Source organism: Eretmochelys imbricata, chromosome 7 (genome assembly GCF_965152235.1).
Source record: "Eretmochelys imbricata isolate rEreImb1 chromosome 7, rEreImb1.hap1, whole genome shotgun sequence".
NCBI lineage: Eukaryota > Metazoa > Chordata > Testudines > Cheloniidae > Eretmochelys > Eretmochelys imbricata.
The window spans coordinates 110933445-110957846 of record NC_135578.1 but is presented as its reverse complement, the minus strand read 5'-3'; the positions used below and the strand labels follow the sequence as shown (position 1 = coordinate 110957846).

At 41.0% G+C, this 24402-nt stretch overlaps 1 protein-coding gene across 1 annotated transcript in view; it reads right to left on the bottom strand.

Annotated features, from left to right (window-relative positions):
• SHTN1 (shootin 1) overlaps window positions 1–24012 on the bottom strand; it is a 63929-nt gene extending 39917 nt beyond the window's left edge. Inside the window, exons 1-5 of the mRNA XM_077822227.1 lie at window positions 23918–24012; window positions 21702–21870; window positions 19042–19139; window positions 17987–18068; window positions 10886–10980 (exon numbers count right to left, since the gene is read on the bottom strand). Of these exons, the coding sequence (XP_077678353.1) occupies window positions 10886–10980; window positions 17987–18068; window positions 19042–19139; window positions 21702–21870; window positions 23918–24004 (531 nt within the window). The 5' untranslated portion in view covers window positions 24005–24012. The remainder of the gene's footprint in view (window positions 1–10885; window positions 10981–17986; window positions 18069–19041; window positions 19140–21701; window positions 21871–23917) is intronic.
• Between the last annotated feature and the right edge of the window lie 390 nt (window positions 24013–24402).

Genomic DNA, 24402 nt, shown 5'->3' with positions numbered 1-24402 from the left:
CCGTCCTTGGCAATACATAGACGCAGGTTTGCATAACAGAAAAGTCTTTCCAGGAGCACAGGTCTTGTGGTATCCACTTGCAGACATGCCACATGGTCATTATAAATGACTCAAACGCTATTAATGGCTCCAAACAAGAGTTCTGGTGCAGCTCATCACTAATGCAACACACTCAGATCTCTGACTCAATTGCATGCAATTGCATGAGGGGCACAGGTCATCATCGTTTGTAGCAATTATGACAGTCCTTCTTAACAGTCACAAAAAGAATAACAGCATCTGTGCTTTTTATATAGGAAGGTTCAATCCTGGATTAAATAAAGTGCCAACCAAGCACTTTCACAGGGCCCCATAATGAGAAGGGGCATCCCGAAGGTAAAGTTAAACACAGACACTGTACTGTACAGTTGATGTACACATACGGACACATTGTACTGCATATACACACTTTTAAAATGCATCTGTAACAGTCAGGCATTGAGAGGAAAATTAAAGCAAGCTGCAGGCAGGGCATGGTACAGGGTTCTTTCAAAACCTATATTAAAAAGGGGACTATAAAAATGTGAATTTACCCCTGGATATAGCCTAGGTTGGCCTCTCAAAATATACCACCTGAATCCAAACCATTCTGCCGCTCACCATAAACATTTACAGAAGCCTCTCTCTTTCACCAAGTGATGTGTTTCAGGCAGTGACTGTACCATACACAAAGTAAGAGCAGCCCTAACAAACCTGCACAGCAACCCTACACTTGCTTTTCATTTCTCTCACATACAGGCAGCATAAAACAACAGCCTTGCACTCTAATTTGGAGGAACATACTACCCCATTTCTCAGCAAGGTTTCAAAAGTAATTTCAGGTGCAGGTATTGTATAGGAGCCAACGAGAGATGCTAACAAAGTGTCTACAAGAACTTTACAAGTATCATTGTAAGGCAAGATACACGCTTAATAAATCTTTTATATTTAATATTTTATTAAGCATATGTGATTGCAGCATTACGATCCTTAGCTCTGCTCCCCTTCCCTGCCCACCCCACCCCTCGTCCAGCACTGTCATATCTTCCTTTTCATTTGTGTTTATGGTACCTAACAGTTTGCTTTCCTTTGTGGAATATTGTTTTTCAGGTCTAGCCTCTACATTATTGCTGTGGCCTTCAAGATCCCCTCTCTGCGCCTTTGTTTTCTTGTATAGCATTTCACAAAAAACTGATGAATCTTAAAATGTCTCTTAAAACATGACACTAGCATTTTGATTACGCTTGCCAAGATCCCTAGGTTAACAGCCCTTGCTTATTCAGGTGGATACAGATTTTCTATTCCCTCATCTGTCCTGTCCCCCCCTCTCCCCCCACACCATTTATTTAGTCCTTTTATTCAGATTCCTGTAGCTTTTACAAAGGATGACTCACTTTAAACCCTTTTTCTTTTTCCCCCCTTCCTCACCACAGCTGACAATATTTACTCAGTTTCTTCAGAACCTCTAAAGAGAATGAATTCTAATGTTTGAAGTTACATCATTTTTGATTAATTAAATACATATTATGGTGGTGCTAGCAGAACGACTATAATTAAAGCTGCACTGGATTTTTTTTTTTAAATCAAAAGCTTTGATTTTCAAGTGTTCTCTCATTCCTATGTGTGTGCGCGCTCGCTCTCTCTCTCACCTGCACCAAGCACACACACGCCCCTCCCAACTGCCTGCACTTCAGAGGCAGATCCTCATCCCTTACAGCAAAGTCAGGGGGCACAAAAAGCATCACACATAAATGCACCCTATTCCAGCTGCCGGCACGGTTTCCTGACTCCCACTATCTCAGTAGTAATGGTATCCTAAGAGTGTCACCTGGGAGATGCATAACCACACAGGGAAGGGCTTGATTTGAATGGGTGGGCCCTGTCCTCCACCTACTAGACATGCAGAGCTCCCACTGAAATTAAGAGGAGCTGCAGGTGTTCAATCTCTTTAAATAAATAAATAAATAAATAAATAAAATAAATAAGGCCCCTCTAGGTAAAGGGCCCCTATTTTCAAAATAAAAAGCCAGGACAATATTTCTTGGCTCACAAAATAGTCATATAAAAGACAGAAGTGCACTATGATAAAGCATGTTTGCTGGCACTGCTATTACTCAACAGGGACACATGCATATTACTTAGAGTGGTGGCTTCTTTCCAGGAACAGTGTTCAGAATTAGTTTATCATGAAGCTCTCAATAAGTGTGGTTAACATTAACTTTGAGCGAAAGAATGGCTTTGACAGGGTCTCCGCTCACTCCAAATATCGTTCATCACAACGAACGCTCACTCCACTGGCGTGTGTGTTCCTGGCATACTCAAAGCAAATTCTACTCCATTTAGCAAAATTTTTAACACCTATTCTACAGTTATAAAGAAAAAATCCACCTTACTGACAAAATGAGACATCAGAGCACTTCAAGACATCCCAAAAGATATTCCAGGCATAGGCGCTGACTCTGTGGGTGCTCTGGGGCTCAAGCATCCACCGAAAAAAATAGGGGGTGCTCAACACCCACAGGGCTGGATTAATCTTTTGTGGGCCCCATCACCCAAACTGTGGCCCCGCCCCCTGCTGTACCCCAAAGCCCCACCAGCCACTTCACCCCGCCCTCCGCCCCCCCGCTGCTCCACCCCATCCCCACTCTGCCTCTTCACCCCAAGGCTCTGCCAGCGCTCTGCCCCAAGGCCCTGCCCCTGCTTGGCCTCTTCCTCTGAAGCCCCACCCCCATTCGGCCTCTTCCCGAAATGCCAGAGATAACATCATGCAATCATTATAAAATCATAACCAACCAATGTGTTAAAAATCATATTTTGTTAAACACATTTCTTCTATGACCCCAATCCTGCAGTCAGCTGTGTGAGTGTATTCTTGTGCCTACATGAAGCCCCACTGAGCTTCACATGAGTGCCAGGATCTGCTTGCATAGATGTGACTGCAAGGTCGTGGTCTGTGCATTTAACACCACCTCATATTATTAAAGGGATACCAACTAGAAATCGATGTCAAAATTATTAAAAGTAGTTTCAATACTCCTGTCCCTGAGTCCCTCTAAAAATGCTGATTTTACAATCATATTTTCCAATATTTTAACATGTTTTTCTCTCTCCCGCTGCTCATAAAAGACCCAAACTAACAATAGGGGAAATTGAATATACAGGGGAAACAGTAAAATGGACTTCATACTAATTGCCGCTATCTTGGCTTGTACACCAGGGATTGAACCAGGGACCTCCAGTGCGGAAAAGATTTAGTAGAGCACTTGAGCTAAAGAGTCAGGCTCTCCACATGAGAGCTGTGACCAACCCACAGAGGATATGGGTCGGTCACAAAGGAGGAGATGCAACACACTGACCAGTGGGTTATGCTGTCAAATGCATAACATAAACCAAACTGAAAAAACAAATAATCTTAGGTGTTATTTGCAACAATAGATTAAAAATTAATAAAGGAGTGATTTTAAGATTAAAATCCCCCCTTTTAATATATACTTTACTTTTTGCCACTTTTCTTTGTTTAGTCTTTCTTCAGTGTCAGAATTCAGTGAAGTCAAAAAAGTAATCACTTACACTCTTATGGCAGTTTCTACAGTCAATTTCACTTTTATGTTCTCTTACACTGGCACAATACTGCAGTGTTTGGGTAACAAACTTTGAATTTATACTAAAACACAGCTTACATATTTTTTTTCAAATTTTGAAAATATTTCAGTTCTGTAGGTACTTTTGTTTTGCTTTTATTTTCATTCAGTTTAAAATTCTGGGCCCATAATACCAAACAGTGTCCCTGTACATTTTGACAAATATCCTAGCTCTGTAGATACAAATTGCTTATCTCTGACAGAGGCAACAATCTCTGCATCATCCAGTATTCAGAAGTAAATAACTGTGCTGCACTTCAGAAGGGAAAGCTAAAGGAGTGGTAAGAAGTGCAAAAGACTTAGCAAAATGTAGGGTCTGAAAGGTGATCCTTCATAACCCCGTATGTTGATTTTCAGGATATAAAAATTATATGGACATAATCGCAGGCAAACATGGGGGGAAATGGTAATAAAACAGCAGCAACTGTATACTCCCAGGAGACTTAAAGGAGGAGAAAAATTGCGGCCACTTACCCATAGTAAGTGTGATGAGTAAGTTAAACTATCCGAAGGTCAAAAGTATTTAGAGCAAGACAACAATCTAGAGGTAAATATTTTTATTATATAGAGAGAGATGATAATTCACTTCAGTTTCCACATCTGTAACTGCTTTTGTTTTAAATACACTGAGGTGGAGTTTCAGGTATGGTTTTTGATCTATAAAAGACCATTAGGCCCAGATTCAAAACTCTTTAAAAAAATAAAATAAAATAACCCAACGGAAAGGTTCCCATTGACTTCAACTAGCCATAAATAGTCAGAGAAGCTCCTACCGGAGACTACCCATCTCCCCTTGCCATACTTCCACAGTTGTGACCAGTGGAAGCATTCAAGCTCCAGGTCCCTTGATATTAAAAGAAGAAGGTCTGCCAGCAAGATGTTCAAGAGCTTCAGGACTTCGGAAAACTCTCCCCTTCTTGGTCCAAACAGACCCCAAGGCAGGGGTGGGCAAACTTTTTGGCCTGAGAGCCGCATCGGGTTTTGGAAATTGTATGGAAAGCTGGTTAGGGGAGGCTGTGCCCACCCCCCTGCTCCCTGCCCCCTTACCGTGCTGCCTGGAGCACTGGTGGCTGGCGGCGTGACAGCTGCGCTACCCGGCTGGAGCCAGCCACGCACCACGCAGCACAGAGCACCGGGTCAGGCCAGGCTCTGCAGCTGCGCTGCCTCAGGAGCTCACAGCCCCATCACCGCAATGAGTTGAGGCTGCAGGGGAGGGAGAACAACGGGGGAGGGGCCGGGGGCTAGCCTCCCAGGCCCGGAGCTCAGGGGCCGGGCAGGAGGGTCCCACGGGCCGGATGTGGCCCGTGGGCCATAGTTTGCCCATCTCTGCCCTAAGGGCATACTTCAAAGACCATCTCTTTCCCTAGGCGTTTGTGGTTGGAAGGGTGTGTGCTGAGGGCCATATAAGAAAGAATGATTTTTGTTCTGTTCAGTGGATGATTTTTGTTTCCCTTTTGACTGGTCATTCGGGGGAGGCTGCTAGATTTACTCTAGTTGGTACTGTACAAGAGCATTTTTAACATATGGCAGATGCCTTCAGGCACTCTCTTATGTATCACGTAAATCCAAATCTGCTTTGGTTACTAACTCATTAATCAAACAATTAAGGTTTTAGTAACTGAACTGTACCTGACTGAAACACGCCTGTACGCAGTGGTTCAAGACTATGGGCTTGTCTACACAGAGACACTGGTCCTGACTGTCAATGGGATTCGGGCTCCTAGCTACCTAAATCCTTTTTGAAAATGAGATTTAGGCTTTGAAGCCAGGTAGGCATTGCAACAGTAAGTGTAGTAATGCCTAAATACTAGGGCTGTTGATTAAATGCAGTTAACTCATGCAATTAACTAAAAAAAATTAATTGCAATTGCCGTTTTAATCGCATTGTTAAACAATAGAATACCCTTTGAAACAGTATTTTTCAACTCACCTCATAAAAGTACCGTAATGCAATCTCTTTATCGTGAAAATGCAACTACAAATGTAGATTATTTTTTGTTACATAACTGCACTCAAAAACAAAACAATGCAAAACTTTAGAGCCTACAAGTCCACTCAGTCCTACTTCTTGTTCAGCCAATTGCTAAGACAAACAAGTTGGTTTACATTTACAGGCGATAATGCTGCCCGCTTCTTATTTACAATGTCACCGGAAAGTGAGAACAGGCATTTGCATGGGACTTTTGCAGCCGGCATTGCAAGGTATTACATGCCAGACATGCTAAACATTCATCTGCCCCTTCGTGCTTCAGCCACCATTCAAGAGGACATGCTTCCATGCTGATGATGCTAGTTAAAAAAAATAATGCATTAATTAAATTTGTGACTGAACTCCTTAGGGGAAAATTGTATGTCTCCGGCTCTATTTTATCTGCATTCTGCCATATATTTCATGTTATAGCAGTCTCAGATGATGACTTAGCACACGTTCATTTTAAGAACACTTTCGCTGTAGATTTGACAAAATGCAAAGAAGGTACCAATGTGAGATTTCTAAAGATAGCTACAGCAGTTGACCCAAGGTTTAAGAATCTGAAGTGCCTTCCAAAATTTGAGAGGGACGAGGTGTGGAGCATGCTTTCAGAAGTCTTAAAAGAGCAACACTCCATTGCGGAAACTACAGAACCCAGACCACCGAAAAAGAAAATCAACCTTCTGCTGGTGACATCTGACTCAGATGATGAAAATGAACATGCGTCAGTCCGCACTGCTTTGGATTGTTATAGAGCAGAACCCATCATCAGCATGGACGCATGTCACCTGGAATGGTGGTTGAAGCACGAAGGGACATATGAATCTTTAGAGCCCCTGGCATGTAAATATCTTGCGACACCAGCTACAACAGTGCCATGAGAACACCTGTTTTCACTTTCAGGTGACATTGTGAACAAGAAACGGGCAGCATTATCTCCTGCAAATGTAAACAAACTTGTTTGTCTGAGCGATTGGCTGAACAAGAAATAGGACTGAGTGGATTTGTGAGCGCTACAGTTTTACATTGTTTTGTTTTTGAATGCAGGTTTTTTTTGTACATAGTTCTACATTTGTAAGTTCAATTTTCATGATAAAGAGGTTGCACTACAATACTTGTATTAGGTGAATTGAAAAATACAATTTCTTTAGTTTTTTACAGTGCAAATATTTGTAATCAAAAATAAAGTGAGCACTGTACACTTTGTATTCTGTGTTATAATTGAAATCAATATATTTGAAAATGCAGAGAACATCCAAAAATATTTAAATAAATGGTATTTTATTATTAACAGTGTGATTAATAACAATTAATTTTTTTAATCGCTTGACAGCCCTACTAAATACCTTTAAAAATCTGGGCCAAGGTGCGCGGTAAGCCAGGGTGTTTTCTATTTCAAAAGAACAGTAATGCCAAAGTACACCATGGAACTTTCACTGCACAGAGCAGGGTCCACATGGCTAGTTAGCATGTGGCAAGGTAGCGCACTGAAGATTCACACCCCAACTTGCTGCACACAAAGTCTCCATGTAGACAACCCCTTACTGTTACTCTCAGACATACTATATCTTTACTAGTTTAAGTAGCTGAAACATTGTTCCACAGTTTCTGGGATTATTGGGAGCAGGTTTTTTTTCTTTTTTTTTTTTTAAATACAGTAACAGCATAAGACATGTTTCCTGAAGAACGATGTGTTGCAGATCTAGTTCAGCATGTTGTCGTTCTTGTTGACATATTCATTAGGATTGTCCTTGGCAACAGGCTGCAGTTCTCTGAAAAAAGTGTATAGCCAATGACACTTGATAACCTGCCAGCTGTCTAATGAAGGCTTTTCTTTTTAGAGTGGTTCACTGTCATCCTTGTCTCGCTTTTCTATTTTCAGTGTGGATATGATGCACAGGAATGCAAAAGGGGCAGTGTGCTTGTTGAGCTGACCGTGACGTGTATCAGAAGATGGTAGATGCCTGTATTTGACTATTTTAATTATAAATATATAGGAAAAAAAATCAGACCAACCACCTGCAAACAAATAAACACGGGAATCTTCTCTGGCAAATGCTGGCCTCCTTCGCCCTACTCTTACTCTATTTCTGTTGCCTGCACTAGTCTTTTTTTGATACAGTTTTCAAAGGAACAATAGGTAATTCATGTCTATGTAGACGGTCCAATCCTGCAAAGCCTTAAAAACATGAGTACTCCTTATTTGCTGAAGCAGTCCGATTGAAGTCAATGGGACAGATCCTAAACTGAAGTAAATTGTTACAGCTTTGAAATTATTGGAAGCTAAATGCCTAGATGCTTTTGAAAATCCCACCAGATATGCATCTTGTCTTAAGCTACCTAACTACCCTTTAATATCTGGCCCTAAATGAATGAGTGATAATCTAGCGGAACAGAATACCCTCGTCTCTGAAACTCTTATCTTTCTCCTTGAATATCTGTACTAACGAATAGCTGGTCCAATTATTCAAATGCAAAGCTGAACAGGAACTAGAAACAGTTTTTGCTGTGCGTACAGCAGCAATGCACTAGTTGTGGAGCTGGAAAGCCTTATAAGCGTCATGCTGTCAGCAGAGACCCTCTCTTGGCTTATGGGCTGTTGGGAGGGGAGACTGAACCTGGTACCTTTGGTTCTAAAAGCCTCTAAGAAACCCAGCTCTGCTAGCCAAGGCTATAGCAGGCTCATCAACCTCTGAATGTGGCCCAGTCACCAGCAGGAGGAGGACAAAGCATAGCACTATGTGGTTGTGGGCTACACTCACAGTGTTTTCCTCCCCTAAAGAGCCCCCAGTTCTTTAAGGATTCAGAGTGGTAGACATGTTAGTCTGTGTCAGCAAAAAGAACAAGGAGTCCTTGTGGCACCTTAGAAACTAACAAATTTATTTGGGCATAAGCTTTCGTGTACACAAACGAAAAAAGAAAAGGAGTACTTGTGGCACCTTAGAGACTAACGAATTTATTTGAGCATGAGCTTTCGTGAGCTACAGCTCACTGCATCTGATGAAGTGAGCTGTAGCTCACGAAAGCTCATGCTCAAATAAATTCGTTAGTCTCTAAGGTGCCACAAGTACTCCTTTTCTTTCTGCGAATACAGACTAACACGGCTGTTACTCTGAAACAAACGAAAAACTATTTCCCTATGCTAATTTTTCCCCTACTGTTACTCACACCTTCTTGTCAACTGTTTGAAATGGGTCCTCCTGATTATCACTACAAAAGTGTTTTCTCTCCTGCTGATAATAGCCCACCTTAATTGATTAGTCTCGTTAGAGTTGGTACGGCAACACCCATTTTTTCATGTTCTCTGTGTGCGTGTGCGTGTCTTCCTACTGTATTTTCCACTGCATGCATCCGATGAAGTAGGTTTTAGCCCACGAAAGCTTATGCCCAAATAAATTTGTTAGTCTCTAAGGTGCCACAAGAACTCCTCATTCTTTCAGTTCTTTAAGTTCATTCATAGCCTACCTCGGGCTCTCAGATCAACAAAGCTTGGGGGTTTTTGGAGGTTTTTTTTTTTAAAAAAAAAACTTTCTACAACTCGCTTCACAGATGAAGCATTATGAATACCCAGGTCAAGACAAAGATGTAGTTGGCAAACACTGCATCCAGTAAACATATCCACTCCCTTCCATAATCTCCTAGTCAAAAAATGCCCTTAACCACACAATATGATCACTAGCATAGTGGGTGTAGTTAGATGCACAGGAGTTATCAAGCAGAGATCTCATGAAAGACTTGGTTAAAAAAATAAAAAGCCTGCCAGTTGGCCAAAAGAAATTTCATGCCCAGGAAATCACGTTCTATTCGCCTGCCTGCACCCAGGTGTTCAAATTGAACGGACATTTCAAATGAGACCTAACATGCTTCTACCGTTCACAACACTGCAGTTTTTCCAACTCTTATTTTACTACGAGTCTTGCAATATTTGGTGTTCTCCTTAAAACCCTGGGTTCCAGAGTCACATGATTATTTGAGAATCTCAGCTTCCATTAAAGAAAAGCTTTCTAGCCCACATAGTTATGGAGAAAATGCTTGATAATATAACCCACGTGTACCCTAAAGCTCAAAAACCAGGAAGCAAAGAAGAAGAGCATTATTTTTTTATATCGCATGAGTTTTAAGCCAATCTAATGATTTTTCAGTGCTTGGGATTGGCAAGATTGCGCTAGAGTTTATTAGAATTCCCATGGCGAACAATATGGCCACCTAAAACAGTAGTTTTCAACCTTTTTTCCTTTGCAGACCCCTACAAAATGTAAAATGGAGGTGCGGACCCCTTTGGAAATATTAGACAGTCTGCAGACCCCCACGGGTTGGCCGACCACAGGTTGAAACTCACTGACCAAGAAGGTATTGGGACAGTTATCACAGACATTCCATAATGTTCTCTCAAAGCTCATTTTCTTCTTTCAGAGTAACAGCCGTGTTAGTCTGTATTCGCAAAAAGAAAAGGAGTACTTGTGGCACCTTAGAGACTAACCAATTTATTTGAGCATAAGCTTTCGTGAGCTACAGCTTATGCTCAGATAAATTGGTTAGTCTCTAAGGTGCCCCAAGTATTCCTTTTCTATTTCCTTCTTTGTATTTTCACAACACTGAAATCTGCTCATGCCTCTCCCCCGCGCAGAGGATTGTTTGAAATCTTCACCAACACTGGGTCTCTTCTGAAGACATATTCCAAACTGCAGACATATTTGCACATATCCGAATATCAAACTGTCTCATATTTCTTTGGCTGGGTTCATATATTTTGCCAGTAAACGTATTCCACTCCAAACCAGAGTGAAAAAAGAAAGTCGTCCTTGCAACATTAAGCCCATATTCTGGGAATATAAATTCTCATGTTATGACTGTCTGAGCCCTCTCAAATTTAATAGCAAAACTTAAAAAATGAAATAGAGGGAAATGTTACATTTATATTAATAAATTAAATTGGTAAAATGTATTATAGTTTGCACTTCTATGGCACTTACCACGCAATGATCCTAAAATGTCTAATGAACATTGTAGAATTACTCCTCAAACATACCTGTGAAGTAGGTATCGTTAGATCCATTTTACAGATGGGGAAATGGACGCACAAAGGTTAAGTGACTTGCTCAAGGCCACAGAAAATGGTCCGTAAGAGGTCTGGGTTCCAAACAGTCTGCTTTAGCCATAAAACCATCAAAACCTGTTCTCACCTCTTTGTTTTTTACAAGACCCATATTTTATGGAATTCTTTCATCTGCAGGATTTCTGTTGATCTACCCACCTCTTGTGCAAAAGACTCCGCTTTCTTCCGTAGATTCTTTTCCAACTCAAAGTTTTCCTGGAGTTCTTCATATTCTTCCACAGCCAGTACAGACACTATTTAAAAAACAAAAACAAAAACAGACAAGGATGAATAAAAACAGGCTAGCAAAGAAATTAACAAAGGTACAGTTTGTTTGATCAGGCCATGGGATAAGATTGCTCAATATATTTTGATCCCTTACAAAGAACATAAAAATGTTTAGTTTTATAGGTCCATATTTCCAACCACCTGTACTATTCTGATTTTGTTTTGCCCTCCTTTTCTCCCCTAAACTTCCTCTTTATATGTGTAACCACTGGACTATTCAATACTGCATTATTTCCCTCTGGTCCTAAACTGTTGTGTAGTGTTGTTACGGACTGCTACCGAATTGAATTCCACTCAGAGATGGTTACCGGTCAATGGTGGGTGATATGACACACACAATTTACTTATAATTTATGTACGTCTCTGTGTACATATGTACACACAGAATCATAGAGTATCAGGGCTGGAAGGGACCTCAGGAGGTCATCTAGTCCAACCCCCTGCCTGAAGCAGGGCCAATCCCCAATTTTTGCCCCGATCCCTAAATGGCCCCCTCAAGGCCTGAACTCACAACCCTGGGTTTAGCAGGCCAATGCTCAAACCACTGAGCTATCCCTCCCCCCTGTGCACATGCTCCCCATGTGTACATGCACATCCCAAGCTTTGTAATGTATGGAAAGTACTTTGGGATATTTCTGGTTATATAAACATAAAAAAGGACATTATTTCTGTTATTTGTCTCATGTCCTGTAACACTTGCAGTACATGGTGCGAAGTTGACTATACCCCGTATCGAATTCTCTAAATTAACTTTTCCTCCCATAAAAATTTCAACAATACTTATTCATGTATTAAGACCTACGAAGTATGCTATTACCCCAACACCTTTATCCATCCATCTAGGCTTTTAATAATGGGACCCACTCTGACGGGTTGGATCACAGAAACCCTCTTGGGGCTGCCACTCATGTGCCAAGGCTACTTCTGCCCCTGCTTTCCCTGCCAGCTTGGGACTCCAGCACCCTGTCTTGCTGAGCCAGACACGCCAGTCTGCTCCAGCACAGACCCAGGGTCTGAACCACGTGCCCCAAAGCTGCAGACTAACTGAAAGCAACTTAGGAAGTGTTCCTGTCTTTGACTCTCAGATGCCCAACTCCCAATGGGGTCCAAACCCCAAATAAATCCATTTTACCCTGTATAAAGCTTATACAGGGTAAACTCAAATTGTTCGCCCTCTATAACACTGATAGAGAAGTATGCACAGCTGTTTGCGCCCCCCAGGTATTAATACATATTCTGGGTTAAGTAAAAAGTGATTTTATTAAATACAGAAAGTAGGATTTAAGTGGTTTAAGCAGTAACAGACAGAACAAAGTGAATTACCAAGTAAAATAAAATAGAACACGCAAGCCTATGTCTAAGAAAACTGAATGCAGATAAAATCTCACCCTCAGAGATATTTCCATAAGTTTCTTTCACAGACTGGATGCCTTCCTAGTCTGGGCACAATTCTTTCCCCTGGTACAGCCCTTGCTCCAGTTCAGGTGGTAGCTAGGGGATTTCTCATGATGGCTGCCCCCTTTGCTCTGTTCCACCCACTTGTATCTCTTCTGCATAAGGTGGGAATCCTTTGTCCCTCCGGGGTTCCCAGCCCTCCTTCTCAATGGAAAAAGCACCAGGTTAAAGATGGATTCCAGTTCAAGTGACATGATCACATGTCACTGTAAGACTTCATTACCCACTTGGCCAGCACACATGTATACAAGAAGACTTACAAGTAAAACAGAGTCATCTACAGTCAATTGTCCTGGTTGATGGGAGCCATCAAGATTCCAAACCACCATTAATGGCCCACACTTTGCATAATTACAATAGGCCCTCAGAGTTATATTTCATATTTCTAGTTTCTGATACAAGCGTTACACATTTATACAAATAGGATGACCACACTCAGTAGGTTATAAGCTTTGTAATGATACCTTACAAGAGATCTTTTGTATGAAGCATATTTCAGTTACATTATATTCACACTCAACCACATACTTTCATAAATTCACACCCACCACTGTGGCTAGTTAAAACCAAATCCATGAAAGGTCACTGGCTTAAATTTCATTCTTATTTTCCATGAGGCTGTTAAGCTCAGAAAAAAATCAGCCACGTTTTGCTTCTTTCCACCCTCCTACCTCTTCCTCTTTTTCTCTGGTAATGACGTTGCAATATTTCGAGAGACAGATTGTTATTTCATTGTTGTTGCATACCACTGAGCAAGGGATAAGACGAGGCTGCGCCATTCCTCCATCCACATATTATAGGAAGGAATAAGCAAGTGCACTATATCTACTTACTCTGTCATACCTGGACTCAAGTTACCCTGTAACGAGCACAGGGATGTAAATGGGGACCTATTCCCCTGTGTCAGGATGCTCCACAATCTAGCCCTATAAGCGTAATACTCAATCCATAAAAAATTGTTGCATATTTTGTAAAGCAGAATGCATTTCCAGGAAACTGACATTTGGCTACCAGAGATTAATGGGCTCTGTATCAACGGGTCTCCTTACATGAGAGACCAATGAGATCGCAACAAGAAGGTAATATCAGTACAATTGAGTGTAATGTATTAAAACAATGGTCATACAAGTGAGACTGATATCACTGCCTAAAAAACTAGCCATAGCGAGGCATTGTGCAAACTCCCTCATATTGTTCTGCCCATACACCTCAATCCTGACCTGTGAGTAATATCAATAAACCCTTAAAAAAAGTCTCTTAATGACTACTTGCACACATTGCTCTCTCAATGCACTTCAGCTCTAACTGACTAAGGACTAGTTTTCAGAGTAATGACATACAATTTCAAACACCACCCTCGGTAAATCCCCTGCCTCTTTGGAGACCAGCTTAACTATGTCTAAAGCAAAGCACTGTCAGTGGTACTTTGTGACATGGATTATAGGCTGCTAAAATCCAACTGATTATCAAACTACATTTCAAAAAGAAAATTCTTGAACAAAACAATTAGAAAAACTTACGATAATTCACCAATCCTGGCCAAAATAATTCATTCATTCTACATGTACAGAACTCTGCAACAGAGTTGCACGGTATACAAGAGTTAACAGGAATAGGGTGTATGACAACTAGCAAATCGGTAATCTCCAGTGCTCTGCTAGCTCACACAAAGTATAGAGGGATCAGCCTATGTTCAAGTAATTTTGGCTGTCTATGTATCCTATCTTCGAGGTAGTAGGGCATTTCTACTACATGCATCATAGAATCATAGACTTTAAGTTCAGAAGGGACCATTATGATAGTCTAGTCTGACGTCCTGCACAACGCAGGCCTCAGAATCTCACCCACCCACTCCTGTAACAAACCCCTAACCTATGTCTGAGCTACTGAAGTCCTCAAATCGTGGTTTAAAGACTTCAAAGTGCAGAGACTCCTCCAGCAAGTGACCCGTGCCCCACGCTGCAGAGGAAGGCAAATAACCCCCAGGGCCTCTGCAAATCTGCCCTGCAGGAAAATTCCTTCCTGACCCCAAATATGGCGATCAGCTAAACCCTGAGCATGTGCGCTAGACTCACCAGCCAGACACCCAGGAAAGAATTCTCTGTAGAAACTCAGATCCCACCCCATCTAACATCCCATCACAGGCCATAGAGCTTATCTACTGCTAATAGCCGAAGATTAATTAATTGCCAAAATTAAGCTATCCCATCATATCATTCCTTCCATAAACCTATCAAGCTTAGTCTTGAAGCCAGATATATCTTTTGCTCCCACTGCTCCCCTTGGAAGGCTGTTCCAGAACTTCAGTCCTCTGATGGTTAGAAACCTTCATCTAATTTCAAGTCTAAACTTCCTGATGGTCAGTTTATATCCATTTGTTCTTGTGTCCATATTGGTACTGAGCTTAAATAATTCTTCTCCCTCCATGGTATTTATCCCTCTGATATATTTATAGAGAGCAATTATATCTCCTCTCAGCCTTCTTTTGGTTAAGCTAAACAAGCCAAGCTCTTTGAGTCTCTTTTCATAAGACAGGTTCTCCGTTCCTCAGATCATCCTAGTAGCCCTTCTCTGTACCTGTTCCAGTTTGAATTCATCTTTCTTGAACATGGGAGATCAGAACTGCACACAATATTCCAGATGAGGTCTCACCAGTGCCTTGTATAACGGTACCAACACCTCCTTATCTCTACTGGAAATACCTCACCTGATGCATCCCAAGACTGCGTTAGCTTTTTTCACGGCAATATCACATTGGTAACTCATAGTCATCCTGTGATCAACAAGTACTCCGAGGTCCTTCTCCTCCTCTGTTACTTCCAAGTGATGCGTCCCCAGTTTATAACAAAAATTCTTATTAATCCCTGACTGCATGACCTTGCACTTTTCACTATTAAATTTCATCCTACTACTATTACTCCAGTTTACAAGGTCATCCAGCTCTTCCTGTATGATATCGTGGTCCTTCTCTGTATTGGCAATACCTCCCAGCTTTGTGTCATTCACAAACTTTATTAGCATATTCCCGCTTTTTGTGCCAAGATCAGTTATAAAAAGATTAAATAAGACTGGTCCCAAAACCGATCCTGAGGAATTCCACTAGTAACCTCCTTCCAGCCTGACAGTTCACCTTTCAGTGTGACCCGTTGTAGTCTCCCCTTTAACCAGTTCCTTATCCACCTTTCAATTTTCAAATTGATCCCAATCTTTTCCAATTTAGCTAATAATTCCTCATGTGGAACCGTATCAAATGCCTTACTGAAATCGAGGTAAATTATCTAAATTGTCTAAAAAATCTGTTACTTTCTCAAAGAAGGAGATCAGGTTGGTTCGGCATGATCTACCTTTTGTAAAATCACGTTGTATTTTGTCCCAATTACCATTGACCTCAAAGTCCTTAACTACTTTTGCCTTCAAAATTTTTTCCAAGACCTTGCATACTACAGGTGTCAAACTAACAGGCCTGTAGTTCCCCAGATCACTTCCCCCCTTTCTTAAAAAACAGGGACTATGTTAGCAATTCTCCAGTCATATGGTACAACCCCTGAGTTTACAGATTCATTAAAAATTTTTGCTAATGGGGTTGCAATTTCATGTGCCAGTTCCTTTAATATTCTTGGATGAATCACCACTCAAAAATAACTGAAATATATTGCTACACTAGACACTGGACCTACTATTTGTGGGGGAGGGATAGCTCAGTGGTTTGAGCATTGGCCTGCTAAACCCAGGGTTGAGGGGGCCATTTAGGGATCAAGGGCAAAAATTGGGGATTGGTCCTGCTTTGAGCAGGGGGTTGGACTAGATGACCTCCTGAGGTCCCTTCCAACCCTGATATTCTAGGATTCTATGATTCTGCTCCATTGGATCTGGGCAGATGGATTACCCTTTTGCTCAAGCACATGAAGATATTTCAACAAAACATTGTAGAAGCTGTTAAGAAGAGCCCCTGCTTCCATTCATCACAACGTACCAGCAGACACTCCCTTGGCCTATCATGCTGATGATGCTTTTAGGGTACATCCACATGGCAAGCAGGAAGCTGCAACAGCGAGTTTCAGAGCCCAAGTCTACAGATTCAGACACATGGGGCTCATGCTACGGCATTAAAAATAGCTGTGTAGACATTCAAGCTCGGACTGGAACATCTATATAGCTATTTTTAGCACCGTTGTGTGAGCCCTGCAAGCCCAAGTCCGTAGACCTGGGCTCTAAGACTCGCTGCTATGTTTCTCTGCTTGCCATGCAGACGTACCTCTAGAGTCCTCAAAGTGCTGCCTTCATGTTCTCTGATGCTCAAGAAATGGAACTGCATGTGAAAGTGAGGAAGTACACAGAATCACAGAACCACAGGGTTAGAAGGGAACACAAGGGTCATCTAGTCTAACCCCCCTGCCAAGATGCAGGATTTATTGTGTCTAAACCACCAAGACAAATGGCTATCCAACCTCTTTTTGAAAACCTCTAGTGAAGGAGCTTCCATGACTTCCCTGGCAGTTTGTTCCATCGTCCTATTGTTCTTACAAGATCTATGAAAGCTTCCAGAAAGCCCACTGATGTTTCTGCAAACTCTTTCCCTGTGCTCAACAACAGCCTGTGGGATTCACAAATCAACAACAAATACAAGCATTTCCTGCTAAATAGTCAAGCCAACAGCAGAATCCTGAATTTCACAACACTGCAGAAGGACACAGACTACGCGGATCCTGTGTACATCTTCCTATGACATCATAAATGGTCTGGAATCCTCACTACTTGAGAGACCACATCTGTCTCTCAGTGTGACATTTGCCAGCTGATGGATTCAAATTAATAGTCCCCTCTTGGTGTAAAAGGACAGAGCTGGTCGGAGAACATTCTGCGAGAGGACCATGGCCTTTGGAACTCACTGTGCTCCTTGGTCTGTAATAGCCTGAGCTGGAAGATTTTGGGGGGGGATGCTGCAGGACCTACCTACCTGTTTTCCCATGGGAGTTGGTGGAGAATGATTGTGGGGGAATGAGTTGGAGAAGACTTCAAACAGGAAATGCTGTATGAGTGGGGAAGATCTCTCTTTGAATATTGATGGGTGTAGCCCTTGTGTGTGCTGTTTTGAATGTAAAACTTTGTAATGCATCAGGAATTGTAGATATTTAAAATTAAGTACCTAAGTTAAGAGGAAGGTTGGTCCTTGTGGTTAAGACAACAAACTGGGACTCAGGAGATCTGGGTTTAATTTCCACCTCTGCCACAGACTCCCTGTGAAGTCCTGGGTAAAGTCACTTAAATCTTTCTGTGCCTTGGTTCCCCATCGCTCACACCTTTCACCTGTCTTGACTATGTAAAGAATGAGATTTTTTTAGAGAAGGGACTGTCTCCTACGTGTTTACACAGTGCCTAGCACAACATGGCCCGAACGTCACTTCAGTCTCTATGAAGATAAATTATAACACAATTTAAGAAAAAGCTCTGCAGATTATCTGGAGATAAAGTAGCAAGGGAGGGAGATGGTGAAAAAACAATATTGAGAACACACACCTCGGTTACATTTTTCCAATAGTTTCCTCTGTTCATGAACTTCTGCTGTCAGAACAGCTTTTTCTTCCTTTACTTTATTTACCTAGAAGAGTATAAAGAAGACACAAACAGATGAATAATAAATCAGTGAGAATCTAATTAACAGCATAATATATTATTGCATCTTATTTTACATGCAAAGATTTATTTTTAATAATTGATTTCGAACTGGAAGACTTACTTTCAGCTTCACATTATAATTTTCAAAGGGGTTTAAGGGAGTTCCCCACCTGACTTATTGATATTTCCCTCCTCCAGATAATATCGTTTTCAAACGTTACGAAGTACTGCAGAACCAAATGGTTCTTTTGGAGATTGCATTGCCCACTTTCATGACACACACCAATTACAGCAGCAAATACAACATATTTGTACTTCTACATTGTCTTTATCCTGGCAGATACCAAGGTAACAGGTTAAAGTTATTAGCTTACCCACTATTGACTGAATTTTAACACAAGCAAGCTACTGTTATGCAAATTTTTTGTGCGGGGAGAGGGACAAAGGGAGGGAGTGGATGTCTCTGTTTACTGGCCAAGAGCTGCTGCTTGTCATACTGAATGCAGGTGTAGGGCAGACAGGACAAATGACTATAAGTGGTGATTTGCATCGGTACATAGCTTACCCCAGTATGAAACAAAGGTACATGCCATTGGCTCAAAACAGCCCCTTTGCCTGTCTAGTTACATTGGTGAGTGACTACTGATGGCTAAAAATCAGGGCAAGATCCAACGCAGACAACATCACAGTTTAGACCAGAGAATAACAATCCTTGGTCCACACAGCCCTTCCTGAACATCCACACAAAACCAAATAATTTGGGAGGCAGGGGGGTACATTAAGGTGGTCAATGAAAGGACCAGTCTCTTACGAAGTGGTCCATAGTACAAGGCTAGTGAACCCTCCGATTAGATAGTATTCAATTAACTTCACAACTGACAGTTTTCAACCAACACTACATACAAAAGGTATTGAATGCACACAAATGGTCTCGCCTTCCATGCTACAATACATACTTCTTCAATTACTTCTACAAGTTTGCGCCTCAGGTTTTCCAGTTCAATGGCCAAGGTCTTCTTTTGCTCCTGAACAGATATAATTTGATCTTGCAGCTCTACATTTTCAGGAGAGGAAAAAAAATTTTTTTTCATCTTATACTCAGGGGGAAGGTGAGGAGGGAAGAAATCCAACAATTATGTGGATACAGCCGAGCATGAAACACACTGGGCTGCAAAGACAAAACGTCAGTCATAGCCCAGGTTCCATAAATACATACACAGACATGCTTCTCTTAGGTGTCATATAACAGAACTGCAACGCGGCTACAGTTTCAGATTTGCTCTACCAAGGTAATCTCCCTTGTCCAGTTCTTTTGTCTTTGCTTTTATTACATTCTGCTGAAAACTCTCTTTCTGCAAGGCAATATGCTGTTATGGGTGCAATGCTGCCAGATGCTGAAGACCCTCAGTCCCCTCAGAAGATGATCAGCACCTCACAAGATGAGGCCATGTGGCAACAGAAAAATATTTTTAGAGGCTGCCTGTAAAACAAATTAATACACTTGAATTCCTTTCGGATCATGATCTCTTTCTTGTCACAATAAGATATAAACAAACAACAGGCACTTAATACTTTGGGAGGTTTTCTGTGAAGAAATACTCCTGAATAGCTGCCAATTTATAACCCTTGTAACATTATTTGAAGTGAGTCAGCATATAACCTTTTTACTGATAGCAGAGGTAATTTTGGTAAATTCTCTCCTCAGAATTTGTTTCTTAATTTACTTCATATTTTGCTAATTCAATTACAATGGAATAAAACATTTGATTACAATCACTTCTTATTGGGACCATAAGGGTTTAGTTTAAAATTGTTGCTTAACCCTTTTAAAAAAATTAAAAAAAAATAAAAAAAATAAAGGAGACACAAAGATACAGACTTACTGGTTGTATTAGTTCTCACTGAACCCTCTCATTCCCCACCTGCCTTCCATTTTTCATAGTGCTGCTGCTCTTTGAATACCAAACTATTAGCTTCAACATCTGTTCCTAGTCAACTGCAGACTGGGCGGAGATGGTTGCTGAACATATTGGATATTGCATATTGGGAGCAGTGATTAAAATTATTTAAAATCCCTGGAAATATTGGGCTTTTCAAACTTTTTCTTTTTGTCTGAATAGCAGCCTCCACCCTGCTCTCTCTGAGATGGGCACCCATGGAACTTTCCATGCAAGTGGCTGGGAAGTACATTGACAAGAACTGGGGGTGTTTTCTGTGTGCTGGTTTTTGGAGCAAAGATCTCCCTGCTTAAACAAATGTGATCTCTCTCCAGGCAATGGGACAATACATCCCCTCCTACTACAGTGACTATTATACCACTGCTAAAATACTTCGCACTTCCATTCAAGTATCACAAACATTTAACAATGTTAAGGAAGACTCCCAGCACCCATGTGAGTTAGGCAGGATTATTTATTATCCTTCTACTGTGCAGAAGGAAAGTCTGAGACACAGAGAGGTTGTAAGTTGCCCAAGGCCTCACAGTGAGTCAGTGACAGAGCAGGGAATAGAAACAAGCTATTCTAACTCCTGGACAACAGACCGCGCATTTCCTTCTGTAATGGTGTCATCAACAGTGACAGGAGATACAATGCACCCCTCCCTTCTCCCCGCCCCCACTGTGCACATGCTTATCTGAACCTTTGACCTTTCAGTTATTCTCTCCTCTTCAACTTCCTTAGTACCCTTCTCAGTACCCAGCCAGGCTTCTCCCTGTTTCCGCTCTTCTCAACCTCCAACAGGATCCTTGGCTTTCCTCTCCAAGGGGAAGTACTAGGAACTCTGGAGTTTGATCCCAGCTCTGACAGTGATTCGCTGTGCAGTGTTAGAGAAAGCATTTAACTGTTCTGTGCCTCAGCTTTCTCATTGGTAAAATGGGGAGAATCATACTTCTCTACTACACGGGAATTATCTATGTTCTATAGCTATTAACTATGCTATTGCAATTAGAAAGAGTAGAGGTTCTTTTAAAAAGGGAACATTTTAACCTGTCTCATAATGATGAATTTGGGAAATCCATACATGCCCCTTGTTAGAAGCCTTGCCATCATAATCAACACAAGCTTATGCAGAATCAGGCTGGGAGGGAAGCTCTTATTCCAGTAGGGACTGCTTGCAAAACAAGAAAAGGGAACTCAGAAACTTACTAGTAAAGTAAAGGAGAGTTCTCTAGGATAAACACCCTTTGTCACCCTCAAGTTTTGCTGTTTGTCCCAGTGCAAAAGTCCCTGTTTAACCCATTTTTGGTAGTGCCTCATGCAAAGTTAGATGGACATATAGGTTTTCATGGAAGGAAATACAGAGATACTAAATGAAAACTGGCAAGGAATGCTGCCTTATATGCCTACTGAGGAAACTTTACGCAAACAGCAGCTGAAAAAATGCCACAGGTGACCCTGCCCTCAGTCTTTTGTGTATGTAAAAAGTACCAAGTGACTGACCTATTGCTGTTACTAGACTAATGCAAATGTTTATTTTATTGAGTCAACAACACTGAAATCTCTCATCTGAGTGTAGGACTACTCCATCATTGCATTGTAACTTGTTCTACAGTATGTATGTTTGATATGGTAACTGTTATGCAGCACAATGCGGTCTATTCAACAGCAGAGCTCACCTTTCATTTGCTGTTGACAATGCACTGAGTTGCATGAACCCGAGCTACCTTCAGTTTCTGTGGATGAATCATCGTCATCAATGTTAATTTCTTCTGTAATGATATCTGGCCCCAGTTTCGCCATATACAACATGCTAATTCTTTTCAGGGTCTTATTTTCTTTGTTCAACTGAAAAGTAAAAGATACGCACAGTATGTAGCTAAGTATATTCTTTTTCTTCTCTATTTTAACCAGAAGATTTATCAATCATGCAGCAAGCAAGACAAGTGATATTAGTTTAAAATACAGCACCTAACACTAAAGAAGGGCCCAAGCCATGAAGTTTGGCCCCCTACTACTTTGAAGTGGTTTGGATCTGACATTATGGTTCAGTCAGGCCCATTTCTTACTTCATATAAGAAATGTTTCTCTCTGGTACTCCTGGTTAGTGAATATCCTAGATGGCTCAAATCAATTAACTAGCATGCTTACTTTAATCTTATATATTCTTTGTGATAGCTGCCACAGCTCCTGTCCTCCACCATACATTGGCATTAATAAAAGTGCTAATCCTAAAGAAGTCATAATTAACTTCTAATTATTTTGATGCCAGAGAGTTAATAACATAGGTTCAATATACATAAAAAGACAGTCATAACACAGAATTGAAATCATCGAATGCACTATGGGTCATAACCACAGGCCAATGCCCATCCCCAGTAGTTGGGCTGGATGCTAAGCAGATGCATGGCTAGGAAAGAACAATGAGGGAGCTTAAATGCATCCCTACCATGAAGCAAGTTGGTGCTGCCAGGAAGAACTGGAGGATCCAGACAGCAAAAGATGCTTCGGTCTCCCTCCCAGCCTTTCCTTGGTTGCTCCACATCTGTACTCTGCCTGCATGCACATAGGCCCCCAAAGCTAAGGTCCACATTGCACAAGGGGCGTGCAATGTTTGCATGCCCTTGTGCCAAGCACCCCTCTCTGCCCCCACAGAGATCAGGTCCAGATCTGCCCACAAGGACACGCACTGCACCCTGACCTATACAATCTGAAAAATGCAGCCAGAGACCATACTTCCTCCTTTGATTAGAAGGGATACCCTACAGTTACTGTATTGGGGAAATGATCCTGAATTCTTTACCTAGGCAAAACTCCCTTCCATAAAAATGGGAGATTTGCTTGAGTACAGAGCCTCTTCAAACACATCTCACTTCCAAAGACTGAAATAAAGGAAGCATGAGGAATCTTGCATGTTTTAGTCAGCACATACTAACAAGCACATCAGCCCTACTGGACAGTGCAAGTCTTTTAACCACCCATGTGTGTCACTATGTATGTTACAAATAATGAACAGAGGAGAGGAAAGTTACATACATAAATTACTTTTCTTAGTTATATGCTGATTGACTACCTTATGAATTCTAATATCGTGTCATTATGCAAACAATTAAGTAAATACCTCTGGAAAGTACATTGCTAATGCGTCCTAATTAAAGAGATTTCTTGTTGGTGTGATTTCTGCCACATCCCAAGTAGTACTCTGGGCAGACAAAAAAAACAGCTGGCATTGCTAATGAAATTTGGTTCAAAATTGCTGTAATCCATTTTCTGATGAAGTGGCTCCGATGCATTTTGCACAACCAAAAATACATAACACAGAGATAAAAAACATTCTTTTATAAATAATGTACTTCTGATGAGATGGAATATAGAAAATTACACACTTGGTAAATTCATCAGACTAGATGCAATCAACAGAGCACTGGAGGTCACCTTTTGCCTGCCCTCGGTTAGCTTTCATGAACAATCACCTGAAATGTAATGCTTTGGCAGACTTTTTCATTTGATTCAGATACTGAGATGCCCATTATTCCTTTATGTCACATGTAGGATAGTTTTAAACTTGTTTACCATTTAGCCTAAATGCATATAAAATGTGCTATAAAAAGTAATGCTCCATGAATTACTGGTATCTTGCTTGCGGTTCCAAAAGCATAACTAAATAGACACTTCTAAAAGGAGGGCACCTTACATCAAAACAAATAATACATTTTACAGTGTTTCACATATGAATTATAGTTTTTACTATCTTAAAGTTATTTCATCTCTCAAAGAATGCAAACAGGCATCTGCTGTGCTTACAGAGACACACACACCCAACACCCTTTTTTCAGAATGAGAACATAAAATCAGAATACAGATACAACTGAACAATTGTATTAATTGTTCTCACCTTAGAAGCCAAAGCTTCAGCACTTTCACGGCACGTCTTTTCAATTTCAAGGTGGTTCTGCATACAATTTACTTCCTCGATAACCATGTGAGAAACTAGAAAATGGGGAAATGTGTTTCTTACAAAGATGAAAAAGCTGACTAATTTTTTACTGTAATTGACACATTCATCCCATGATTATGACTACACTGTCTTGCACATCAACAACTTTTGAAAATGGTATTACAAACTTGGAAAAGCACAGCCCATATAAATGCATGTAGAGAGGAAAGGTTATGAAAACAGAGTGAGAGATACACTTTGTAAGCAACAATCAGATTATTAACAACCATGCTAGCAAAATTACAGGAGTTTCGGATAGCTAAAAGCAAGTCATAAATTGATAGTTTTTAAGGCCAGAAGGGACAATTTTGACAATGATCATCATTTATTAATTGTTTTGTAGTAGCACATAGGAGCTCTAGTTGGACCAGAACCCCCATCAT